Here is a 22800-nt window from a genome sequence, read left to right as displayed (position 1 = left end):
AAGCTTGGGTTTAAAACTCTTGTTTTCTTGTTATGTATCTATTTCATAAGAAAATATACGTCTAGTAAAATAAGTTTGATTTTACGATCCTTTGAAGTGAACACTTTCTTGAATATCATTTTTTTATAAGTCAATTGTTGTCGTTCATTTGACATAAAATTTACAAAGAATAAGCTTATTTAAAGCAAAGCTATTTCTAAAGCAAAACAAATACTGTATTCTATTTTTCCTCCATCCAAATTGGGATGATATGCACATGTACAATATTATTGAAACATTACTAAATACAAATTAAAACAAAATAACCAAAATATTATTATAAATAATATACAATAAATATAGAACATTGCAAAGTAGTCTTCTAAAAGTAATGATGGTGGTTGATCCTTCGAATTTCTAATGAAAAACTGAACTGCCATCTCTGGATAATTCCAGAGATATTTTACATGTGAAGATACATGAAACTTCTCAGTGACTAGTGTAATGCATATACAATGCCCTCAGCATGCTTGTCGGTAAAATATTAGTGAACAATGATACATTTACATGATATTGGCCTTCTCTATTTAGTTTCATTTATTAATGCAGCTTTATTTGTATATTGTGTATGAAAAACTTGACAGTTGTTGGTGTGTATTAAAGACCTGAAGAACTTGTTGTAGTTCCAGTAGTACTTGTAGAGACGTGTACAGTGGTTGTTTGAATAGTCGACTGGACTTGTCCATGCAGACGGTCAATATCGTTACACAGATTATTATCACAGCATGACAGCTGTGAAGTTGACCTGGATTGTTGAATGGATCGGCGTCCAACGATAGGTTTATTGAACTGGACATCGCAAATCTGTAAAATAAATTAACTACTTGTTTGAAACGACCTTTTATAAACAAAACAAAAAAAAGTTTCAGATATAAATAGATATATAAACAGTTTTGGTACTGAAAATTAATTATTGGATTTTTGAATGTATCATCGCTCAAACCATACGCATGACAGCATTTAAATCGGTATAAACACAAGAAAACACCATGGTATAAGCCCTCGGTAAAATCTGAAGATTGTGTCTTATTGAAGATAACATGTCATGTATATGCTGTTCTATTTTTATTTACAGATTTATCGCAAATTTTCAGAGCTGTAGATCTGACCTCATCCACATTTTAATAATCGATTTATCTGCTAATACATGTATGCCATACTTTATTTATAATTCAATACAGTATAAGATGAAGAACTTACATGCTTAACTTTACACCCACTATTGTAAAACTTTTCCCCAAAATAAGACTTTTCTTCTAAATAGCACATCTAAAAAGATAAATAAACAATACTGTAAATGATTGACTGAATGATCATTGTCTCAATTTCTCAAATTACCAGTTACTTTTTCTCAATTTCTTAAATCACTAATGAATTATGTCGAAATATTGGGTTGGTTTCGTGTTACTCGGTTATTAATTTTCATATTACGTTTTGTGTAGTATTGTCGGATTTTGAACTTTTCTTTGATATCTTTCGTTTCTCTCATACAATGTCTTAATTTTTCGACTTACCAGTTTCTTTTTCTTAATTTCTCATCTCAGTAGCTACAATGTGTTAGTTTATAAACCAAACCGTTACATTTTCTCAATTTCTTACCTCAGCAGTCACATTTTGCCAGTTTCTGTACTAACCAGCTGCATTGGTTTCAATCATCAACTCACTAGTTATTAACGCCTGTGTTGCTATTCACCAGTGACAGGTCAACTCTGGCAATGTTTTTCTAGGGTTGTTTAGCATTTAACAGCGATATAATACTTTCACTTTAATTATTAAGCCCCTTTGTTTATCAACTTTGTATTGCATTGTATCATAGATCAAACTTATTGATTCAGCTAACAACGAATTGTGTTGCACTTTATTATTTGATCAGGACAGCTCTGGTTTTGATGTGAATTATTTTGTTACTTTGTTAATTTAGAATATTAAAAAAAAAAGACGTATCTATAATACTAAAATTACGAGGTCCAATTTGTCAGCCGTCATCACGTAAAAACGACGAATCAAAGAATTCAACTTTATATATAACTAATATAGTACTAAGGTGTAGATTAAAAATTACACCACTCCAGGCCCTTTTGTTTTTCACGTAATTAATATTGCCAATAATTAAGAAGTTCCGGGTCGAGTCCGATACCGATACCAATAGTATATTCACCTGTTACCGATTACCTTATCTGTACGTTCCGCACCTGACAGGCGCACCACCAAACGGTGTATTCAGGATTAATATGCTATATAGTATTACACGGGTCATAATCACAGGGTTGACACTACTTAATTGTCAAATTGTTACCTATTGTAGTATTTTAATCAGTTAGACTTTCTAAGATAACAATACGAATACTAAAAATCTAGAATAAAATAAGGCGTATAGGTACAGTTTTCAATTTGTTAGCTGGCATGACGTAAAACAGCGAATCAAAGAATTCAACTTTATTTATGAATAATATAGGACAATGCTGTTGATTAAAAAATACTCCATTCCGGGACCTTTTGTTTTCCAAATAATTAATATATTGTTAATAAGTTCCAGTTCGACGGGCTCCAACAGAAATATTTGAAAGCAGAGAAAACTGTGTATCTTAATTATAATCGGCATGACTTTATCAGATGACAATACTAATAACACATTCTGTTTCAACTTGTCAATATTCTGATTTGTCAAATATGGAGAGTATGCAAGAATCTGCTTAATAACATCTCCTTAAAATTTAGATAACTGAGGTTTCTTCCCATATCTAAGAAGACATTGACACCTGTTGATGCAAATCGTGTCCTTACGTATTTTCAGCTATTTTCTTAGAAGTACACGATTGCAAATGTGCATATACTATTTTGTTAGTCTGAGGATTTCGGTCTCTGTTTGGAAAAATATATTAGGCACAATGGGTACTTGCTTCCATTTGTGTAATCTGAAGCTGGATATACTATTTTTTTCAAATAGGACCAGTAACATATTCAAGAAGCCAGAGAAAACAGTCCAACAATTTTTTATTTATCATGTTCAAAAACAAAATAAATGAGAATATACGTTTTATTCAAACTGTTAAATTGTGACTATTTTTTTTAATGAAAATCTGTTTGTCCCAGTTATCTGTATGAATAAAAACTGCATATGTGACACCATAGTCATGACTGAATTCAGTCATCTTGCACTATAACTTTCATCTTAATTTATTTGAATATTCAATTGATATTAAAAATTGGAGATTGGTAGCAGTTGTGTGTGCAATATCCTACACAACAAGTAAATGCTCGGAGTGGTATATACAGTTTTTACAGAAGTGCATAAGAAAACTGTTGACTGAATTCAGTCAATTTACAAACATCAAGAATCATCTTCCTTTTTTCAAAACTAGATTATAGTATTAAAGAAAAAATTTCCAAGTTGATTCTAAATATACATATAAATGTTAGCAATAACGAAAATCTTGACTGAATTCAGTCACTGGCACCATTATTTATTGACATTATAAAGTACATCGGTTTGTACAGTAGAAATATCTATACAATATATACAAACAAATTTTAAATCTAAGTCTATGACTGAATTCAGTCACATACTATTATCGTTCTGTCTTATACATTATGGTATTTTCCCTGTTTTTATCCACATCATAGATGTTTAATAAGTGATCTTGTAGTTTTCAGACATCAAAACAGTTGGTCTATATTTCTATTGACTGTTTATTATTCCTTGAAACTTCTTTAAGCGTAGTAAGGTAATCTTCTAATGTTACTACTAATGATGTTACTACTAATAGGAGGCGTACTTCTATCAGCAACATATTCTTTTTAGAAACAGTGTTATATAGACAATCCCAATATCAGTAGCGTTGATAGCAAAACAGGTATATATAGCCACGACTGGGTCAAGATCGATTGGTAGTAATGCTTGGGATAAACTGTCTTTTTCATTATGATTAGTGAGGCTACTATTTATAAAAAAAACCTGTAACTATGATTAAATATTTTCCTCTCTTATTTATCTTGATCTCTATATCATTTTTATTCTCAATTAATTGTCAATCTTAACTTTTAGGTTGCCTTGGCCGTATTTGGCACAACTGTTTGGAATTTCGGATCCTCAATGTTCATTAACTTTGTGCTTGGTTGGCTTTATGAATGTTTTCGTATGGGATTCACTGACGAGTCTTATGTAGACGAAACGAGCGTCTGGCGTGCTAAATTATAATCCTGATACCTTTGATGACTCTAAGTTGTCCATTGCTGATAAAGCTTCTTCTACCTACAAAGAAATTTTATCTTTAAATTTGATGTTATTTGTGCATATATTTTGCAATTGACGACTATAAAGACACTAGTTATCTTTACATATGAATATCTAGACCTTTATCATGATCATTTATTGAATTCAAGTAAAATTAAGCTTTAAAAATAATTATTAGAATTTGGATAGGTTGTTTTAAGGTGACACACTTTACCATGTTTACATCAAATACAATTGACATTTGGCTTAGAGTTAAGAGATGAACCACAATATTCTTCTTTTATATTCACTGAAGAAGGAACACATACTTACATAAAAATTTGCACCTGAATATGACCAATCAAAGAACTTCATACGTTTTTGTTTTTTTTATAATTTGAGAAATTAAAGGGAAATAATTGATAACTTTTCGGAAAATAACCTTCCATTGCATACGTATATAAATCTTCCATACAACTGGAGATGACAGACATAAAAATCTTCCACGAGGAACGAAATGGTTTTATTATGATTCAAGGCTTCTAGATGAACATGTACTCTTGTCAAATGTAAAAATAAATCTTCTAAATATTCCTTTCGATTAGAGGAAAATTAATTATATTATAATTATGCTGCTACATAAAGTGCATCATACCGACCGTGCAAGGGCTGTATAGCCAGTCAAGGTCGTTAAAAACTTCCATTTGTTGAAGTACATCATGATGAAAATGTTGTGTACAAAACAAGTAAATATGTTTGTGAAACTGAATAAGGCATGTAACAGTTCATTGTCTTCTTGTATAAATGGCACCAATGAATTTTGACGGGACGTATTATGGTATACAAATGTCCGGCGTACGTCCGTCCGTCCGTATTTCTGTCTGTCTATCCGGTGTAAACATGTCGCACCGTAACTTGAGAACACTTTATCCAAATTTCATGAAACTTAATATAGTTGTTTCTTATGATGGTCAAAAGATCTGTATACTTTTTGGTGAAAATTAATAGATTTAAAATTTTTGAGTTACGGGACTTAGTAACTAAAACAGGGGTGTGTAACTGTTTTTCCTGTGTCGCGCTGTATCTCAAAAACGATTTATGATAATTGATTTAAACTTAATACACTTCTCAGTTATATTTATCTAAAGATATGAATACATTTTAATGATGATTAAAAGTTTTATATTTGAATTATTTAGTATTTTGTAAAAAAAAAAGTGAAGTTTTTTTTTACATGTCTCATATCTCAAAAACAATTTACGATTATTGCTCAAAACTTAACTCACTTCTAAGTTATATTAATCTAAAGATCTGTATACTTTTTGGTTTTGATTCAAAATATTAATTTAGAGATATTGAGTTTGTTTTTTTAAGGGGGGGGGGGTTAACATGTAGCACCGTATCTCAAAAAACAATTTATGATTATTGCTTAAAACTTTACCCACTTCTTAGTTAATATATTGATCTTAAGTTCTGTATTCTTTTTGGTGATGCTTCAAAATTTTAATTGTGAGTTACTGAGTTTTTTGTTTTAAAAGGTATGTTTTCACTTGTCGCGCTCAGGTATCTCAAAAACAATTTATGATTATTGGTTAAAACTTTACTCACTTCTTAGTTATATTGATCGTAAGATCTGTATACTTTATGGTAATGATTCAAAATTTTATTTAAGAGTTATTGAGTTTTTTGTTAAAAAAAAAAAGGTGTGTTTTCACATGTCACGCTGTATCTCAGAAACTATTTATGATTATTGCATAAAACGACGGGCGTATCATGAGCTCATGGCGCAGCTGTTTATTTAGTAATGCGTGAAGTACCAAGCAAACTTTAAGATCGATGACTTGGAAGGAAGAAAAATACAGATCATTTAGGCATATTTTAGATAAATAAAAAAAGAGATGTGGTATGATTAAATAAGTTTTTATTGATTCAATGTACTTCATATTTTTATGAGATCAGAAACAGGTAAAATTTTAAATTATCTCCCCCAAAGAAAAAAAGAAAAAAGGCCCCCCCCTCTTTATGCTTTAATGGACCCCAGATGTAGACCGTAGAACTAGACTCTTTGTTTGCAAATTATCAAAACATGTATCACAAGTTCACAATTGGTTCATGTTTAGACAGTAGGGTGCATAACCCAGGTTTTTTGTTAACATAAACCAAAGGAATTTGGTTAAAGTCCGGTTAACATAAAACATAAGGACAACTTTCTATATATTTATTTCATATTAAAGAATCGAAAATTCCGGAAATGAATTTGCATCAACATGATTAATGAAAATTGCAACAATAAATGTTAAATTGTTGTAAACCATGTAAACTGAGGTCACAACTTTCAATCATTCAAATATTTATTAAAATAATGAAATAACAAAATTTTTATTGACAATGATAAAAATGTAAAATCAAAATTGTAACTTAATTGCAAACAATATATGTTTGACTTTCGATCCTGCATAGAAGGTGCGGAAATTTAAACCTCGACAAGCGGTAAACCTCTGCAGAAACTGAATTCGCTAACCTATAAGTTTGTATGATTTGTCGTAGCCTCGGGTCCTGGCTCACTGATTGCTATAGCCTGTGATCCTGGGCCACTGTTTAACCATAGATCGAGTATAAGCTAACGCTTACGAAATAGAAGGCTGGATTAGGATGTCAGTGTTGCCGGAAGAAATCTCAGTACGACTTATATAATTGATTAATGATTTTTACCTAAGAAAATGGGGTCTATATAGGGCAAAATACTTTATATCGATAAAAAAACAAACAAACAAGGGGATCGAGCATTGATCAAAATTCCTTAATTGTTATTTGATAATTTGAATAACAGTTAACAACACACATATTTTCTAAATACCAGTTAACAAAAGTATGAAAGTACCTAATCAACCTAAGCAAAAAAGACCCCCCCCCCCCCATTTTTAATAAAGAATTATCCATATTTTTACATATAGCTTGGCAAGTCCTTTCTGTAATTTTGATGTAATTTAGGTCCAGCCATTTTTAAAAGGGTCCGGGTTCAAACCCAGGATAAGGGTGGGGGGGGGGGGGGGACAGCCGTATGTATACCTATTCAGACGCATTCATCGTCAAAAAGGGGGGTTCAACCACCTTAGATACGCCGCTTGTCCCAAAAGTAGTATTTTACCGTTCGCTGTGAAAACTTTTTTGAGATAGAAAAGGACTAGTGTGATTTTTTAATTTGAATTTATTGTCTGAAAGACCTGCAGAGACAAAATGTTACCCAGAGTTTATAATATAAGTTCACTGACTTGGACGTTCCCGTTCTATTTATAGGATATCTGATGAGGAGTTGTTTTTATTATTAATCACATATTCTTGCTGATTAGCGACTGTGAAAAAGGAAAGAATTAATTTTCTTCAATGCGACTATCCTGTCCGATAAAGGTCTTTGTCAATTTTGGGAAAGCGTCCTAGATTTTATCCTTCCTCCGTCAAAGTTTTATCTTTGATTATATCATCATAAATCTGTCTGAGCATCTCATTACAGTATAACCACAGTATCCGTGAAAGACTTATAATTTACTGTATTCGATACATACGTACAATATCATTTTCAAAAGTTCAGATTTCATTCCCTAAATTTGTCCGTCGAGTATTGATTTGATATTTAAAATTCCTTTTCAGTTTTTGAGAGATTTCTTTAATTGTCCTGCCTTGTATTTTAAAATCTCAATACTGGTTGGAGTGTATCATCTGGTATATAAATAAAGCGCGCTTTTCAAACAGCGTAAACACATGGCAACACTGAGATTTTTAAAAATGAAATATCCTATACTTTTTGTGTACATATGAAGAGTTTAATTATATTTTGTAACCAAAAGAAATACAGGGGTCCTGAAATATAATATGTCACAAATGGTCTTTATAGGTGGTTTTTTTTAAGAACCTCTTTGATCTCCACTGAACACGTCGGTTGTCTCGTATAAACTCTTTTCGTGTGCGTGCTACATCACGCCTTAAAAAGTCTACATGTATTTTATAAATCTAACGTCTCAGAAATTAAAGAAACTCGTGTCCTTAAAAAAAAGTTTTGTGATATAAAAGAAGTTTTGTTGAATTCTTACCTATTTCAGAGAACTAGCGCAAGGACACTAGTTGTGGTATGTCCCCAACGACGAATACACATCTAACTTTGCTCATTTTGTGAAGAAAAGGAAACTGCCAAATGAAAATCAATGTCTGTATTTAGTTTTTAACTGAACGTCTTCCTGTCAAAATTTTAAGCGCGGAATCTTGTTTACAAATAGGTTACATTAAATAACCTTAACCTTTGCACCTCAACCTATGATTTATTACAGTTGCGAACATTGGGATGGGTGTTACGGAATTTCGATTAATGACTAAACCTTAATGAGGTCAAGAGCAACTCTGCAAGATCCAAGTAAAGATAATAACAAGGTCACTTAAAAATTTCTGATTCAGCTTTAAATATTGTAAAATAAAAATGAACGGAGATTCAGACTGAGTTATTACTGTACTAAGTTATTTATGATGTTAATGCATCTTTAGCAATATTAACAAAACTATGTCTAATGATAAGTTATATCAAATTATGTGATAAATATCGTTGGTTTTATTGTTATTTAACTAAATACAAGTTTCCCATTTATACTTTGAAACTCTTGAGATTTGTAGACAGAACGTTAACTCATAATTTATATAGCACGATTTTGAAGAGGATTCCAGTTTCTAAGCTGGCTTATTCCGCAGTTTTTTAAGTAAAAATTCACAGCATTTCAATACCACCCCTCTCTCTCTCTCTCACCTTTCCCCCCAACGAAAATTAAAGCATCTCAGGTCGTTTCCTTGGATAGGACAAACACATAAATGTCGCTTCGGAAATTGTTCAGAAAATGTCAAATTTAGGACATTTATATATATAACGAAATTGAGCTATCATCTGCGAAAAAACTGAGTGACAGATACAATAAACATATTCACAACTTTCTTTTCACTTTTAGTGAATTAAACTTGCGCTTGTGTATTGTCATTATTGGGACTCTGTTCCTTGTGTTGTTTGTTGAAAGTCGTATCCATATCAACATCGCTTGCGATGACTTTTTTGGTTTGGTGCTGTTGGGTTTCTGGCTGAATTACTTTCACTCTCATATACTTTGACTCACAACAACAATTCTTCTGAAGATCTGCGTTTACCGCAGAATTTACGTTGGACCCGTGTTTATGTTACTCTTTTTTGTCATTTCTTGAACATTTCATTTTACGGTTGGACTATATTTTGTCTATATGACGTAAACATTTATCTTCTACATTAAGAAAACCTGTTTAAATTTTTATGTCAACCGATATAAATTTACAACTTAAAATGTTGTGTACAAAATAAGCAAATACATGTTTGTGGAACTGAATCAGGGAAAACAGTTCATTGTCTTCTTTTATACAAAAAGATTAAAGTTTATCTTGATGAAATTGTACCCATGATTTTTTTTAAGTATTGCATGAAGTACCAAGCAAACTTTAAGATCGGTGACTTGAAAGGAAGAAAAATACACAGATCATTTAGGCAAATTTAAGATAAATAAAAAAAAGAGATGTGGTAGGATTAAATTAGTTTTTATTAATTCGATGAACTGCATATTTTTATAAGATCAGAAACAGGTTAAATTATAAATTCACCCCCCCCCCCCCCCAAGAAAAACATAAAAAAGCCCCCCCCCCTCTTTATGCTTTAATGGACTTGAGATGTAGACCGTAGAACTAGACTAGAGATGTAGTAGATATTTTTTTTAATTGATTCTATGTACTGCATGTAAATTATAAATCAACCCGCCCTTTACGACTTTTTAAGGCGTGATATAGCACGCACACGAAAAGAATTACGAGACAACCGACGTGTTGAAGATCAAAGAGGTTCCTTAAAAAAAAATTGTTTTAAAGTTTTAAAGTATAGTCTATACATACATACCTACCTTTTGTCTTTTCATCTTCTATGTTTTATCGCTGTCTGACTTTGTAGTCTGTATACAAACATTCTTCTTGAAATCGTATGCAAATCTTTCAGTTTTCGAACGAGCTCCCGTGAATCCAGAAAATTACGATCAGCTATCTATTCGGTTTTTTTTTAATATATTTCAAAAATGTATGTAAAGATCAAGAATAAAGACTTGATGTTGGTTTTAACTGTAACCATGAATTGTTTAATTGATAAAGGGGCAATATTGACAGAAACAAGTGCGTACTATACTCACTTCAACGGGAGTCTAAAGCTACAACCGAATGTAGGTTATAACCTAACACGGTACAGTAACCGGCTATATTCTGGTTTGAATCATTTTACATTTGTGATTTCTTGCTGACTATGCGGTATGGGCGTTTTTCATTGTTGAAGGCCATGCGGTGACCTATATTTGTTTTATTTTCTGTGTCATTGAGTCTCTTGTGAAGAGTTGTCTCAATGGCTATCGCACTACATCTTCTTTTGTATATGTATACAAATTACTTAAACGGCATCTAAACAAAAGTCATCCGACCTCGACACAGATTTTATGGCCAGATCCACGAGACAATTCATGGTGACCATATTTCTATAAGGAAGTTGGGTTCGGTCACTATAGGGGTTATTTCACATATGATGAAAAAAATCATGATATTCATGATCATGATAGAATAATACATTTTTGCAGTCGTATAAAGAGGTTAAATAACAAAAATGAAGATTTCAGTCATTTATATAAATTGCAACTATTGATCTATTGATTATTTCCACTTCGTTCTTTATTTATGTCTTGTCAAATTATCCGTGTTTAATGGTAATTATCCATAATAATGGAATTAGATCCGCCCATTTTGATTTAACACAGTTCGTAGCCAGGGGGTTACATCTACTCGTTAATAGTCGTTGTTCCAACAAATTTTCAAATTTAACAGTCACAGTTCAAACAGAACGTCGACTTGAAATGAGCTTATTCGTTTTCAAAGCCTGAGATTCGTATACGAATCCCTAGACCCCTCTTTTTTTTTTGGCTACTGGTCTGTTAAATATATACTAGTATATATGTATCTGTTGGTTCAAGATTTAACCGTCTTAGATTTTGAGTTAAGATAGGTCCTTATCAATATAGAAAATATATTATGAAATCATGATTACTTAAACAAGATATTTTATTCGGATTATGTGATATTCAAGTTACAAATTTACTAAACAAGTTATTTTGCTATAAGCGTTTGGGAAGGGGAGTGTTTATTTTACGGTACTTTGGTATATTTAAGAATACAAGAATATGTGAGATCGATGTCCATGACAAATAAACCGAGAAAAAAATAGCAATACATGTAACAACCAGAGGATAACCGAATAAAGTAATACTGTGGTATCTGATGTAAATTAAGAAGACAAGGAGCACAGTAAATACAATACAGACAGCAATACCTGTCCTTTTCTAGATTTGAATATTTCACTACACTAACCGACAAAGTAGACAATTTTTCGTACCAAATTGTCATGTTTCCCTTTGATTTTCCTTAAGCCCCTTTCTCCTATGTACATGCATATTTCACAACTTGATAACCATGATCGTTACTGTAGTCCCGTTTAAGTTTCGATGAACTGTTATTTATGCAATTACTGTCCGATAAATTTTGAAGGCCGTTGGATGTGTAATTTTTTCAATCTCGCACATCCTTAATGTGCATTTCCTATAAGTCAGGTTTATGTCTGTCATGTTTTGTTACAAATGATGCCGTTATTTTTTTCTTTTGAATTGTTTTACATCTTTCATGTTGGGGACTAATATAACCGACCATATGGTATGGTTTGGTTATTGTTGAAGGCTGTCCGGTTGCCTATAATTGCATACATTCAATTTTTATCTTTTAGAATACACGTGACTGAGCTTTTGGCTCTATCTTGATACAGAAATAATCAGGCAGTGATATACGCAGCTGTTTAACTTGAATATATTTTTTTTTTATTTCGAGAATCCTGATGTCGGGGTTAACGGGTTTTAATGCGACCTTAGTGGAAAAAGGGAGATATTTTTCAAGTTTAAAGCATACTATACACTAATGACATATTTTAATATTAATGCAAATTGAACAAGTTTGTTTTGAAATTGAAACGACTGAACGTGAAAATGTATGGACAGCAAAGCTTCGATTGTCTGCCTGTTTATAAAGCTCCTTATTAATGTACATAAATACACCATAATGTTTAACAACAATAAACCTATCCAATCGGTGAATTGACCAGTTGATTCATCATTTAAATGACGATATAAAATTATGAAATATGAATGTCGATGTGAAACCACTCCTCCAGAGAACAAATGGCATATAGCAGTTAGCAACTTTCATGATATCAACGGCCTTCAAAAGTAAGCAAAGCTATACTGCACACATAGCTACATTAAAAGGCCCGATACGACAAATATAAAACAATGCAAACAAGTGAAACCTCTAATTATTTGTTCTCTCGCAGTTTTCGAGATATAGGAATTGGTATTCGGCGGCGGTGGTGTAAATGGGGTAAACTATTTTTATGAAATATACATAATTTAGAAGGAAGAAGACATGGATGCTTCATATCTAGTAAACAGATACATTATGTTACGAAGTCATCTGTCATGTGTCCATACATTGTCCTAGACATATTTTTTCATGGTTCAGCAACTACATAATAGTTAAGAGTTGTCATGTAAATTTCTCATTTACGGTATCATAATAAAAAGAAGAATTATAATTGGTATATGGTTTCCTTACAATGTCTATATGTCCGTCGGGTGGGTGTGGGCGCAGGACATATTAGCGAAAAAAAAATGAACTACAAGGAGACAATAGAGCCCATTTTAGCGCGGGATTAATCCGTTCACCTGTACACGTATTTTCGATGGCAACACTCCTTTTGCGCCAATTACTGTTTTTCAGGGGTATCATTTGCGCCAAATTTTGTTTTCAAAATGTATCAATTGCGCCAATATTCGGAACTCATTTGCGCCAATTTACCTGTACCCATGCATATCATAAATATTAATGATTAATATTTATTCTTATGTTTGGCTTAAAAAGTATCATATGTTCGGAGATATATTTCACCATGAAGATGAGCATCTGGAGATAAATGACTTGAAGTGCATTAGACAGTCCATGTACAGAGAGAGAAGAAAAATTATTGCTTTGCTGAATATTTAATACAAGATATGACAAAAAAGAGAAGAAAATAGAACCTTTTGCTGATTATTTTTTTAGCCACATATGTTGATGACACAGTGCTGTGTTACCACCATCCGTTTTGGCCTGAAACTCTATCTATCAGTTATGGAACATAAGTATTCCACAGGAATTATTAGGAACTGTTTTATGCATTTCATCTTTTAATGTTTATCTTTTTGGACAATAAAGTGAAGTTACAAGCTACTACATACATTAAATTGGGAAGTAGTAAGGCGGTAAAAAGAAAGTATGTTTCAGAGAAGGAAAATTTGCCGTGTAAACTGCTGGTTTCAAGTCCGAATAAAGGAGGAGGGAAGTGATTTTTCTTCTCTTTGGCGCAATCGCATGTTTTATTTTTGGCGCAAATGATACCATGTAACTTTAAATCAGGCGGCGCAAACGTAGCATTGGACAAAAAAAGTTGTGGCGCAAAGACGCATTTTTGGCGCAAACGGATCTCTCCCTTTTCGATAGTCCATTTTAGCGGAAACTTACTTACCTGGTTAAATAATACTCGCTAAGCTCTGGCCAAGAGTTTAGTGTAATTGAAAGCGAACTAATAATGGATCTGAGTCGTTCCATGCCATTATAATGGGCAACTTTATAATTATCATCCAGCTATATACTTTTTTTTAATATACTTTTATCGAATTGCAAGGAATAGCATATATAAAAATACGAAGTATAGACAAAATTTAATATGCACCACATTAATCTAGACAAGATAAAGAGAAAGAACAGTTCATAATGCAATTCAACAATCTTGTACATCGGGTATATCCGGAGCCTATTATGTACGTTCTCTAGGATATAAATTCCAGGCTAGAACGAACTTTTAACATTTTATTAAATCTTTTAGACTTTTAGTGCTGTATTTTGAAATTCTATAATTTTTCTCTAAAATGGGTTAAAAACCAGGCGCTAAAATGGGTTCTACTTTGGCGCTAAAACGTCCCATTTTTCTCTCTCAAATTTCCTTTCATTGCGCTAAAATGTCCTCCGCCGATGTCCGTCAGAGTTCACCTGACCTCGAACTGTGTGTGCCGTCTTGTTTGAAATATAGAAACTAAAATTTAACTAGTTAGAAGAAGATCAGTCTATTTTTTTAAACTGTGGGTAAACCGGTTCAATAGTTATCTACCTTCCAAGTTAATATCACCAGTGTTTGATGCGTTTGTCGTCATGAATACTTTGACTACTGCAGTAAATGCATATACAATATATATTTTGATAAATAGTGAAAGAGGGAAAGAGGGAAATAACAATGCGCTAGAGTTATCAAAAAAGAATATATTTTCCCTCGACATCTCAAACGATCAGATATTATATGTTTTTTGTAGTTTTGTATAAAATCGTTTTAAAAAATCTGATACTAACCAACGGACCACTACCTGTATATGTGTCATAGAAACAATACTATATATAATAGAGTCGAGTTGTCGTAGATTTGTCACTGGCTCAGACGTAGCTTATAATATAATTATTTATGTGACTGCATCCTACATTTTGCAAGATCCTCTACGATAGATAATTCAGCTGATTTTTGATATTCCATATTTATGCCTTATATATTATACATGTATTTCCCGTGCCTCAGGTAGATATGAAGATTTGTTCAACAAGGATTAGAATATTCATATTTCACGAGGGCTTATGTTTTTTGTTACGACGCTAGATAAAAATAGACGAGAAAAGGTATCACTCGGCAACCAAAAGCTTGATTTTTGTCGAGCCTAAGTGCTCGAGTGGTCTAGCGCAAGGCGATTTGGTACCACGATATCTCTTTAGCATGTCACTTCGAATCCCAGCCAGGGAAGAATAAAATTTGCATTCGCTTTGCAGGTCTAAAATTGTTGGGGTGTTATTTAGACGAATTATAATTTTATATATTGGAAATGATTACGGTTAGTTTTTCCTGACATTTTTTACTATATAAAAAAGAAGATGTGGTATCATTGCCAATGAGACAACTATCCACAAAAGACCAAAATGACACAAACATTAACAAATTTAGGTCACCGATCGGCCTTCAACAATGAGCAAAGCCCATACCGCATAGTCAGCTATAAAAGGCCCCGATAAGACAATGTAAAACAATTCAAACGAGAAAACTAACGGCCTTATTTATGTGAAAAAATGGACGAAAAACAAATATGTAACACATAAACAAACGACAACCACTGAATTACAGGCTCCTGACTTGGGACAGGCACATACATAAATATTGCGGCGGGGTTAAACATGTTAGCGGGATGCATATATTGGTCTTTCTTAACCTTCTCCTACCATTCAGTGAAACCCATGCTTAGATATCGTGCTGATCTAATATTTTTGGAAAAGGGAGGTTGGGCGTGTAAAGCCAACATTGGAAGTGATACTTGTAAAAAAGTCTATGTATTAATACATTTATTAATTTCGAAGCTCAATAAGGGAGGACGCCGGTTCTCTCTAAATCCGACGTTAATGCTTAAAGGGAAAGACTTGTAGAGAAATGCTAACGCTTTTAAATTTACATTAATAAAAGGGTATATAACAATTAATGCTAGGACAATTATACTAACAAAAAGTACTAGTGTAAAACCATTCAAAGGGAAAAACCAACGGTCTAATCCAGAGGCGGATTTAGGAGGGGGCCCAGGGGGTCCGCCCCCCCCCTTTTTGGGAAAATTTTTTGTTGCTTATATAGGGAATCACTGAAGCGTGACTGGAGCGGGCCCCCTCTTAGGTCAGTCAGTGGGCCCCCACCTAGGCCCCCACTTATGAAAAATTCTGGATCCGCCACTGTTAAATTTATATAAAAAACGAGAAAAGAGAAACAATTATGAACCACATAAACAGACGACAACCATTTTATTCCTTACAGTACGGATTCGGTTTTTTTCGTTGTTGAAGGTTCTTTACATAATAAATTTCAATTGCTGGCTTTCTCATAGGCAATCACATCACATCTTTATTTTTTATATTAATGTTAAAAAAAATCATTATTCTAAAATCTACAAAACATGAGAAATACATATACTAGTAGTATGGTGCACTGTACAAAGAATATTCATAATACAGATATATAGGAAAGGTATCTTTTCGGAAATGTTTTATCTATTACTTTCTATTTTTAAACAGTTAAAATGCAGAATGCCTGTAAGATGTGGTTATCGATACATCTGATCTTTGGTATTGTTGCAATTGGTGTGGTCGTAAACTAGTTCAGATTAAAATTGCAGTGACTTGATTCATCGAAAGTTCAGCCTTGGGTAATTAACCCAGCCTGTTTCACTTGATAAAAATCATAAATAATGAAAACAAATGTGTTTTATTTTAAGCGGTGCTTTACTTTTGCGCCAATTCGCATTTTATTTGCCCCAAAATAATCTTTCATTTACGACACAACCTAGATTTCATTTGCGCCAAAACAAAACTTTTTATTTGCGCCAATAATATAAGTAACTTTATTAAAAAATATATACTTTTATTCAAGAGAGACTTTCAATAGTAACTTGAAAACAAAGTTTTTGATTGTATATCAAAATCAAATAATGCTATTATCATATAAATCAAAAACATGATCTGTGACAAACATCAAAACACAAATCCGTCATCTTAACCATATTCACCCCGTATTTTAAAATAACCTCGAAACACATAAATTCGGATGTTAACGCGTTCGAATCAAACACCGCGTACCAATGAGTTCAGATAGTGAAGAGTGCATATTATAACTTTTAAAAAATAATCTTATATCTATTTTTCGGATATTTTGCTCCAATATATTCTTTGTCATAATACTCAATTCTAACTACAACTAGTACAACGGTTTTCAAATATGTGACATTTTATGGGCAAACATTAAAAAAACAATGCCACTGATTAAAGCAGGCTGGGTATTTTTATAATAATTAAAAACCTACTGTTTATCGTGTCTCATAGTTTTTAAAACATACATTTTTGAAAATTGCATTGTTCAAAAGTACCATACTTATAAAGATCGTGGGTTAAAATGGTACCTAAAAAAACAGAAAATACACGTTTTAAAGTGTCTTTATTTTCATGCTGTGTACGGTTCTTCGTCTTTACACTTTTTTATACTACGCTTCGTTGCTGCAAGTTTTCAATGAATTTTGCATGTGTTAAAGTATGCTTTGAACGTTGGTTTTCCCGTTTGAATTGTTTTACACTAGTAATTTTTGGGCCCTTTATAGCTTGTTTTTCGTTGTGAACCAAGGCTCCGTGTTGAAGGTCGTACATTGACCTATAATGGTTTACTTTTTAAGATTGTTATTTGGATGGAGAATTGTCTCATTGGCACTCCCACCATATCTTCCTATGTCCATTTGATATGATGTTAACTAATATTCAGGTTTAAAAAAATAATTTACAACCATTACATGCGTACAGCAACCTATAATATCCGTTGTATTGTTGAAACACTCTTGAGGGTATTTTGTACTTGGCATTTTTTTTAAAACGTCCTAGCACTTTACAACAAATAGTCACACTCAATGTACTGTTGCACCACTGTCCCAGGTTCGGGGAGGGTTGGATGCCCGCTAACATGTTCAACATTGCCAAATTCTGTATGTGCCTGCATGTCCGAAGTCAGGAGCATGTAATTCAGTGGTTATAGATATTTGTTTTTCGTTCGTTTTTTTTTTGCATAAATTAGGCCATTAGTTTTCTCTTTTGAATTGACTTACAGTTGTCATTTCGGGGACTTGAATACATGTAGCTGACTTTGTGGTATGGGCTTTGCTCTTTTTACTGTGTGCCGAAATCTAACGGATTTGTTGTTCTGTATATTATAAGCATCTTTTAAAAAGTCTATACCCATCGATATGAATTTCATTCAAATATTGACTTATGTGTTTTATACCGTCTTATCTTCATGAAAAAAAAAATCACACACACAAAAATAATCTGAAGAACCAACGATCTGGAATTGTTCTCTAGGAGATGGATATCGAGAACCCCGACAAACTCAGTGGTCTTGATTTTTCGATCCCTGGAATGGTTTAGTCCGATTGAACGATCATTTGAAAAAAAAGTGTGGAACATGTAGTATTTCTGGTGAAATGCAAAATTCTGTTACCAATGTCAGTATCTATCAGCATTTAGAAACACAAAAACTTTTTGATTTTCTTAACATTTGCCATTTTTAAATTGTCAGCATATATATAAGAATATAATAGCGTTAAAATATATAGCCCATGCACGTTCCTTCATATTTATACTCAAATTAAGAAATAGGATAAACATAAGAAATGGATTAAATCATGCACGTGTAGTTAGAATGATTGCTGTTTTCCTAGCGTCCTATGGTTAATAAAGTATACATGTACTTTAATAATTGCCAACAAATACAGTTTAAACGTCATATGATCAAATTTGATCGGGATGAGATGGTGGTGGTAGGGGGTTGACTGTCCCTTCAAAATGCCACTTATTGGGTCAACAAAGAGTTGTTGTAGTGATTCGAATTCTTTTAACATGCAAATGGCAGGGCACTCTCAATGCGGGTCATCGGAGTGAATGTCACAAATCTAAACGAACGTGTTGGCTAATTAAGACATTCATCATAGCCAAACGAACACCCAATTTCAGCACAGGTTGTACTGTCGGTCGAAAGAAGACCAAGGGGACCATATTTTTATACCCCAGTTACACATGGCGTCGTCGGTATAACTGATACAGTTGGACAAAGCATCAATCATCTACATAACCTTATATATTTGCGTTGTTGCGTCTTTCATGCATGTCTTTATAGTTATCAATAAACAATGAAACGGTTCAAAGTTGGTACTGGTGAAACTGTCCTGAAAAATTTCTGGAGCCCCATGTGTTAATGACACTCGTATTGATAATGCATGATTGTTGTTTGCTTAACGTTCACTTGCAAAAAGTTCATGAATGTCCAGGAGTAATTTCGCGGAAGTTTGGACTGGCACTGGATAAAATAAAGTACATTGGAAAAGGACAAAAATGTTGCCTTGCAACAGGCGATTTACGGACCCCTCGTAGAGTTTTTACAAGGGTTCGTAAAGTGTAGAGAGAGTGGTGCTCTTTGTTTATGAGGCATTGCATCTTATATTCCCATTCTGACTGGACGTGGTAGCGTTTACATCCCACACAGCTCAACAGATGTACCACTTCGGAGAGGGTTTACCTCCGTTCGGAAAAATACCAAAGTGACCATAACTATTCCCCAGACATACTTGTAATTCGCTTGGGTAAATCATGTTTGCAAGTCCATCATCTACTTAAACTATAACAATAGTGTAAAACACAAGATGAACCTCGTCATGAAAACCTGAAAATGCATGAAATACTTGTCACTGGATGAAATACATATGACAATCAAGCAATCTCTACTAAATCCGCTCAACCTTTACGTACGGGTTTTTTGTTTAGGGGATTTCTCTAGGCACGTATATATTTACTTTGAAAGTTTTAAAGCGGTTATAATAGATTGTTCCGCGCATACCCGAATCCCAAACGATAATCACAAGTTAATTGTTTGCATAATATTCTTTCTGCTGTTGGTCTACATGTAGCTCCAAGTTTATGACGTCTATAAGGGTAACGAGAGCTAGAAGAACGACTTGCGCTATCTTTTTTTCTTAAAATGAAAAAAAAAATCCTGGGTGAAATCTAATTCCACACTTCGTTGACTGATGGCAATACATTAAGATGTTGAGCATCATCCTGTGGTCCTATAAAACTACTGCGGGTGAATTTAACGATTTCTATTGTACACAAAAACCTGCGCAGGTATAGAATACCGGTATGTGGAGTAAAATTATGCACAAGGCTCCAAGTGTGGTCTGTAATGACATTCATGAAGATTGCTGTCGATTTCCGCTATATCGCTGTAAGCATTTTATGCCACCCTCCACGTAGTTGTCACCAATATTCTATTGTCAAATAAAAAGTATTTAGTGCATAGATTTCACAAAGGATAAGCATATATTTGTGCACTTGCAGCAAGTGCAGAAAGTGCAAAAAAAATGTGCAGGAATATGTATTTAGATTATCAAACAGGAGAAAAAGGAGTCACATGTTACATATATACCAGTACATTAGAGGGAGTACTTTTCTGACTATTTGAAAGGCTGAATGGTCAATCGAGAAAGACAATTTCACACCTCAGGAATTGCAATGCGAATTTGTTTTGAAACTTTACATGACTATGTATAGCTTGACCTACAGTTTTGTGTACCATGCACGTTCATGCTGCATTCCTACTACGCTCTCAGCAATAACGTCAATAGCATGTACCATATAACTACTGTTGTATTCCTTCTATTATTCATTTATACGTAGATTTCTCGGAAACAGTAATGCCATCATAATCTACCAGGACTCATGGGCGTGGTAGTAGGGATAGAAGTAGAGGCAGATGTTGACCTCTGGTCTATTCCTGCATGATCCAGTAGACAGGTCGACTGACCAATCCAACCTATATTAATTGCTGGTCCGTTAAAATTAAATGACGATGTTTTTAGTGAACGACAGTGGGTCGTAATATGAACGTAGTCAGTTCGTAAGAAGAGCGTGATGAGGATGGCATGAGCGTACTATAATCGTACTATAAGCTTGAACAGCGTGGTATGAACGTGGAACAGTCGAAGTAGAAGCGTGGTTGGGTCGCAATGAGAACATGATGGTCGTAGTAAGGTCGTAACATAGTCGCTGTGAAATCGTGTCGCAATCTCTTCGACAATAATCGTGCTTTTGCTACGCTCTCGCTACGATAGTACAATTACCGTTATGATCTTACCACGACCTAACTTCACTCTCCCTATTATTTCTACCGCGCCCTGATTTCGATACGACCGCATCACGATTGTTTGGAACATGTTCGAAGTTGGTCCTCGCTCAGCACGATCAAAAGACTTCATGATCACCACAAACATATACCACGACTTTACTATGATCTACACGATTGCATTTGAGATCATAGTGCGACCGTGACCAAGTGTGACGGGGTGTAAACCACACACCCTCCTCTCATGCATAATACAAATTTAACAATTCTATAGGTATATGTAAAACTTTTATGCGGTTTTGTCACGATTTCAGTTCAAATTATCACAGACACTTGTCTCAGAGTGTATATATAGAGGGATATATTAATTTTTTTTCCCCCAGACACCAATGAAAACCATCAAACCCAACTTTTACTTTCAATCTCGGAGGGGGGTCACTTTCTATGTAATGAGTGGTAGGGATGATCCCCTGGAATATTTTCACTTTTTCATGCTCCATCGGCATGGTATATGAAAAGGGTGAGAAATTAAATTCAGATTAAATATATCAATAGATTGATATTTTTACTTGCTTGATTATATCATAAGTATCTGAAACTAATCATATGTCCTTATTTTTTTGTGATGCGGTTAAACCACAGTCGTAAATGCATCAAAAATATTTGTCAAACCATTTAAACATTTAAACATGATTAACTCTATTAGACCTATGTGGTATTTCCGCTAATGCTAGATACAGATGCTATAAATCTCATCATTTTGACATTTGCACCTATTAAACATTCAAAGGTTAGTTTACATGAAACATGATAACAATTATTTAAAGAGATTTCATAGTGTCAGCTATGAGATAGAACGGCAATGTACAAATGTAACTTTTGATCAGTTTTTTATTAACTAATATAAAACTCAGTGAAAGTGTTTCTCTCGGGAGTGTTACTATACTTATCTGACCAAACATCTTATATTGTCTTTTGAAATTAAAATTTCTTTTTTAATGAAAGATATAAAAGGGGCAAATAGAGGAAAGTGTTTAAGGTGTGATGAATTTATTAAATTAATTGTGATTATTCCAACTGCTTTGCTTCTAAACAAGTACGTGAAGATAAGCGGGACCCAAAAACAAATTATAAATTCTCATATTCCAGAAGATGAAAAATATTCAAATATCTCAATAGGTTTTTTTTTTTCGTTGATATATGACAAGGTATATAGTTCTAATAAACAAAGGTTGGGTACTTGATGTATCAGCTGCTCACCCCTACAAAAAAATCTTTAAGCCCCCCTCCTGAGCTTTCAATATAGACTTTTTTTCAAGTAAAGTTTTTTTCCATTCTGTTGATGTTATTAAACCACTCCCAAAAGTTGAGGTTACGTTACATAAAACCTTGCAGTTTAAAGTGAAAAGAAGTTAATATCATGATATTATGAATTTACGTTTACAATATACATTTTTTCTTTCAACATTAACATATTGAAACGTATAATATTTCGAAAATAAGGACCACCGTATGTTCATAATGGTTATATCCAGTGGGTAATACACATGCTGGTTCTTTTCATTTTCTTCTCATATTTTATTGCTAGAGATGCTAATTG

At 33.3% G+C, this 22800-nt stretch overlaps 1 protein-coding gene and 1 long non-coding RNA gene across 2 annotated transcripts in view; both read right to left on the bottom strand.

Moving 5' to 3' along the window:
• The window catches only part of LOC139481039 (techylectin-5B-like), a 46178-nt gene that overhangs the window by 5240 nt on the left and 18138 nt on the right, over nucleotides 1-22800 (bottom strand). The window contains exons 7-8 of the mRNA XM_071264074.1: nucleotides 1240-1308; nucleotides 645-843 (exon numbers count right to left, since the gene is read on the bottom strand). Coding sequence (XP_071120175.1) covers nucleotides 645-843; nucleotides 1240-1308 — 268 coding nt within the window. The remainder of the gene's footprint in view (nucleotides 1-644; nucleotides 844-1239; nucleotides 1309-22800) is intronic.
• LOC139482814 (uncharacterized) lies at nucleotides 3059-8527 on the bottom strand. Its single transcript, XR_011654967.1, has 2 exons — nucleotides 8341-8527; nucleotides 3059-4291 (listed from the first exon to the last, which is right to left on the bottom strand). It is a non-coding gene; the product is annotated as an uncharacterized lncRNA (long non-coding RNA).

Source organism: Mytilus edulis, chromosome 7, assembly GCF_963676685.1.
Source record: "Mytilus edulis chromosome 7, xbMytEdul2.2, whole genome shotgun sequence".
Taxonomy (NCBI): domain Eukaryota; kingdom Metazoa; phylum Mollusca; class Bivalvia; order Mytilida; family Mytilidae; genus Mytilus; species Mytilus edulis.
This window is presented reverse-complemented; position numbering and strand designations above follow the sequence as displayed.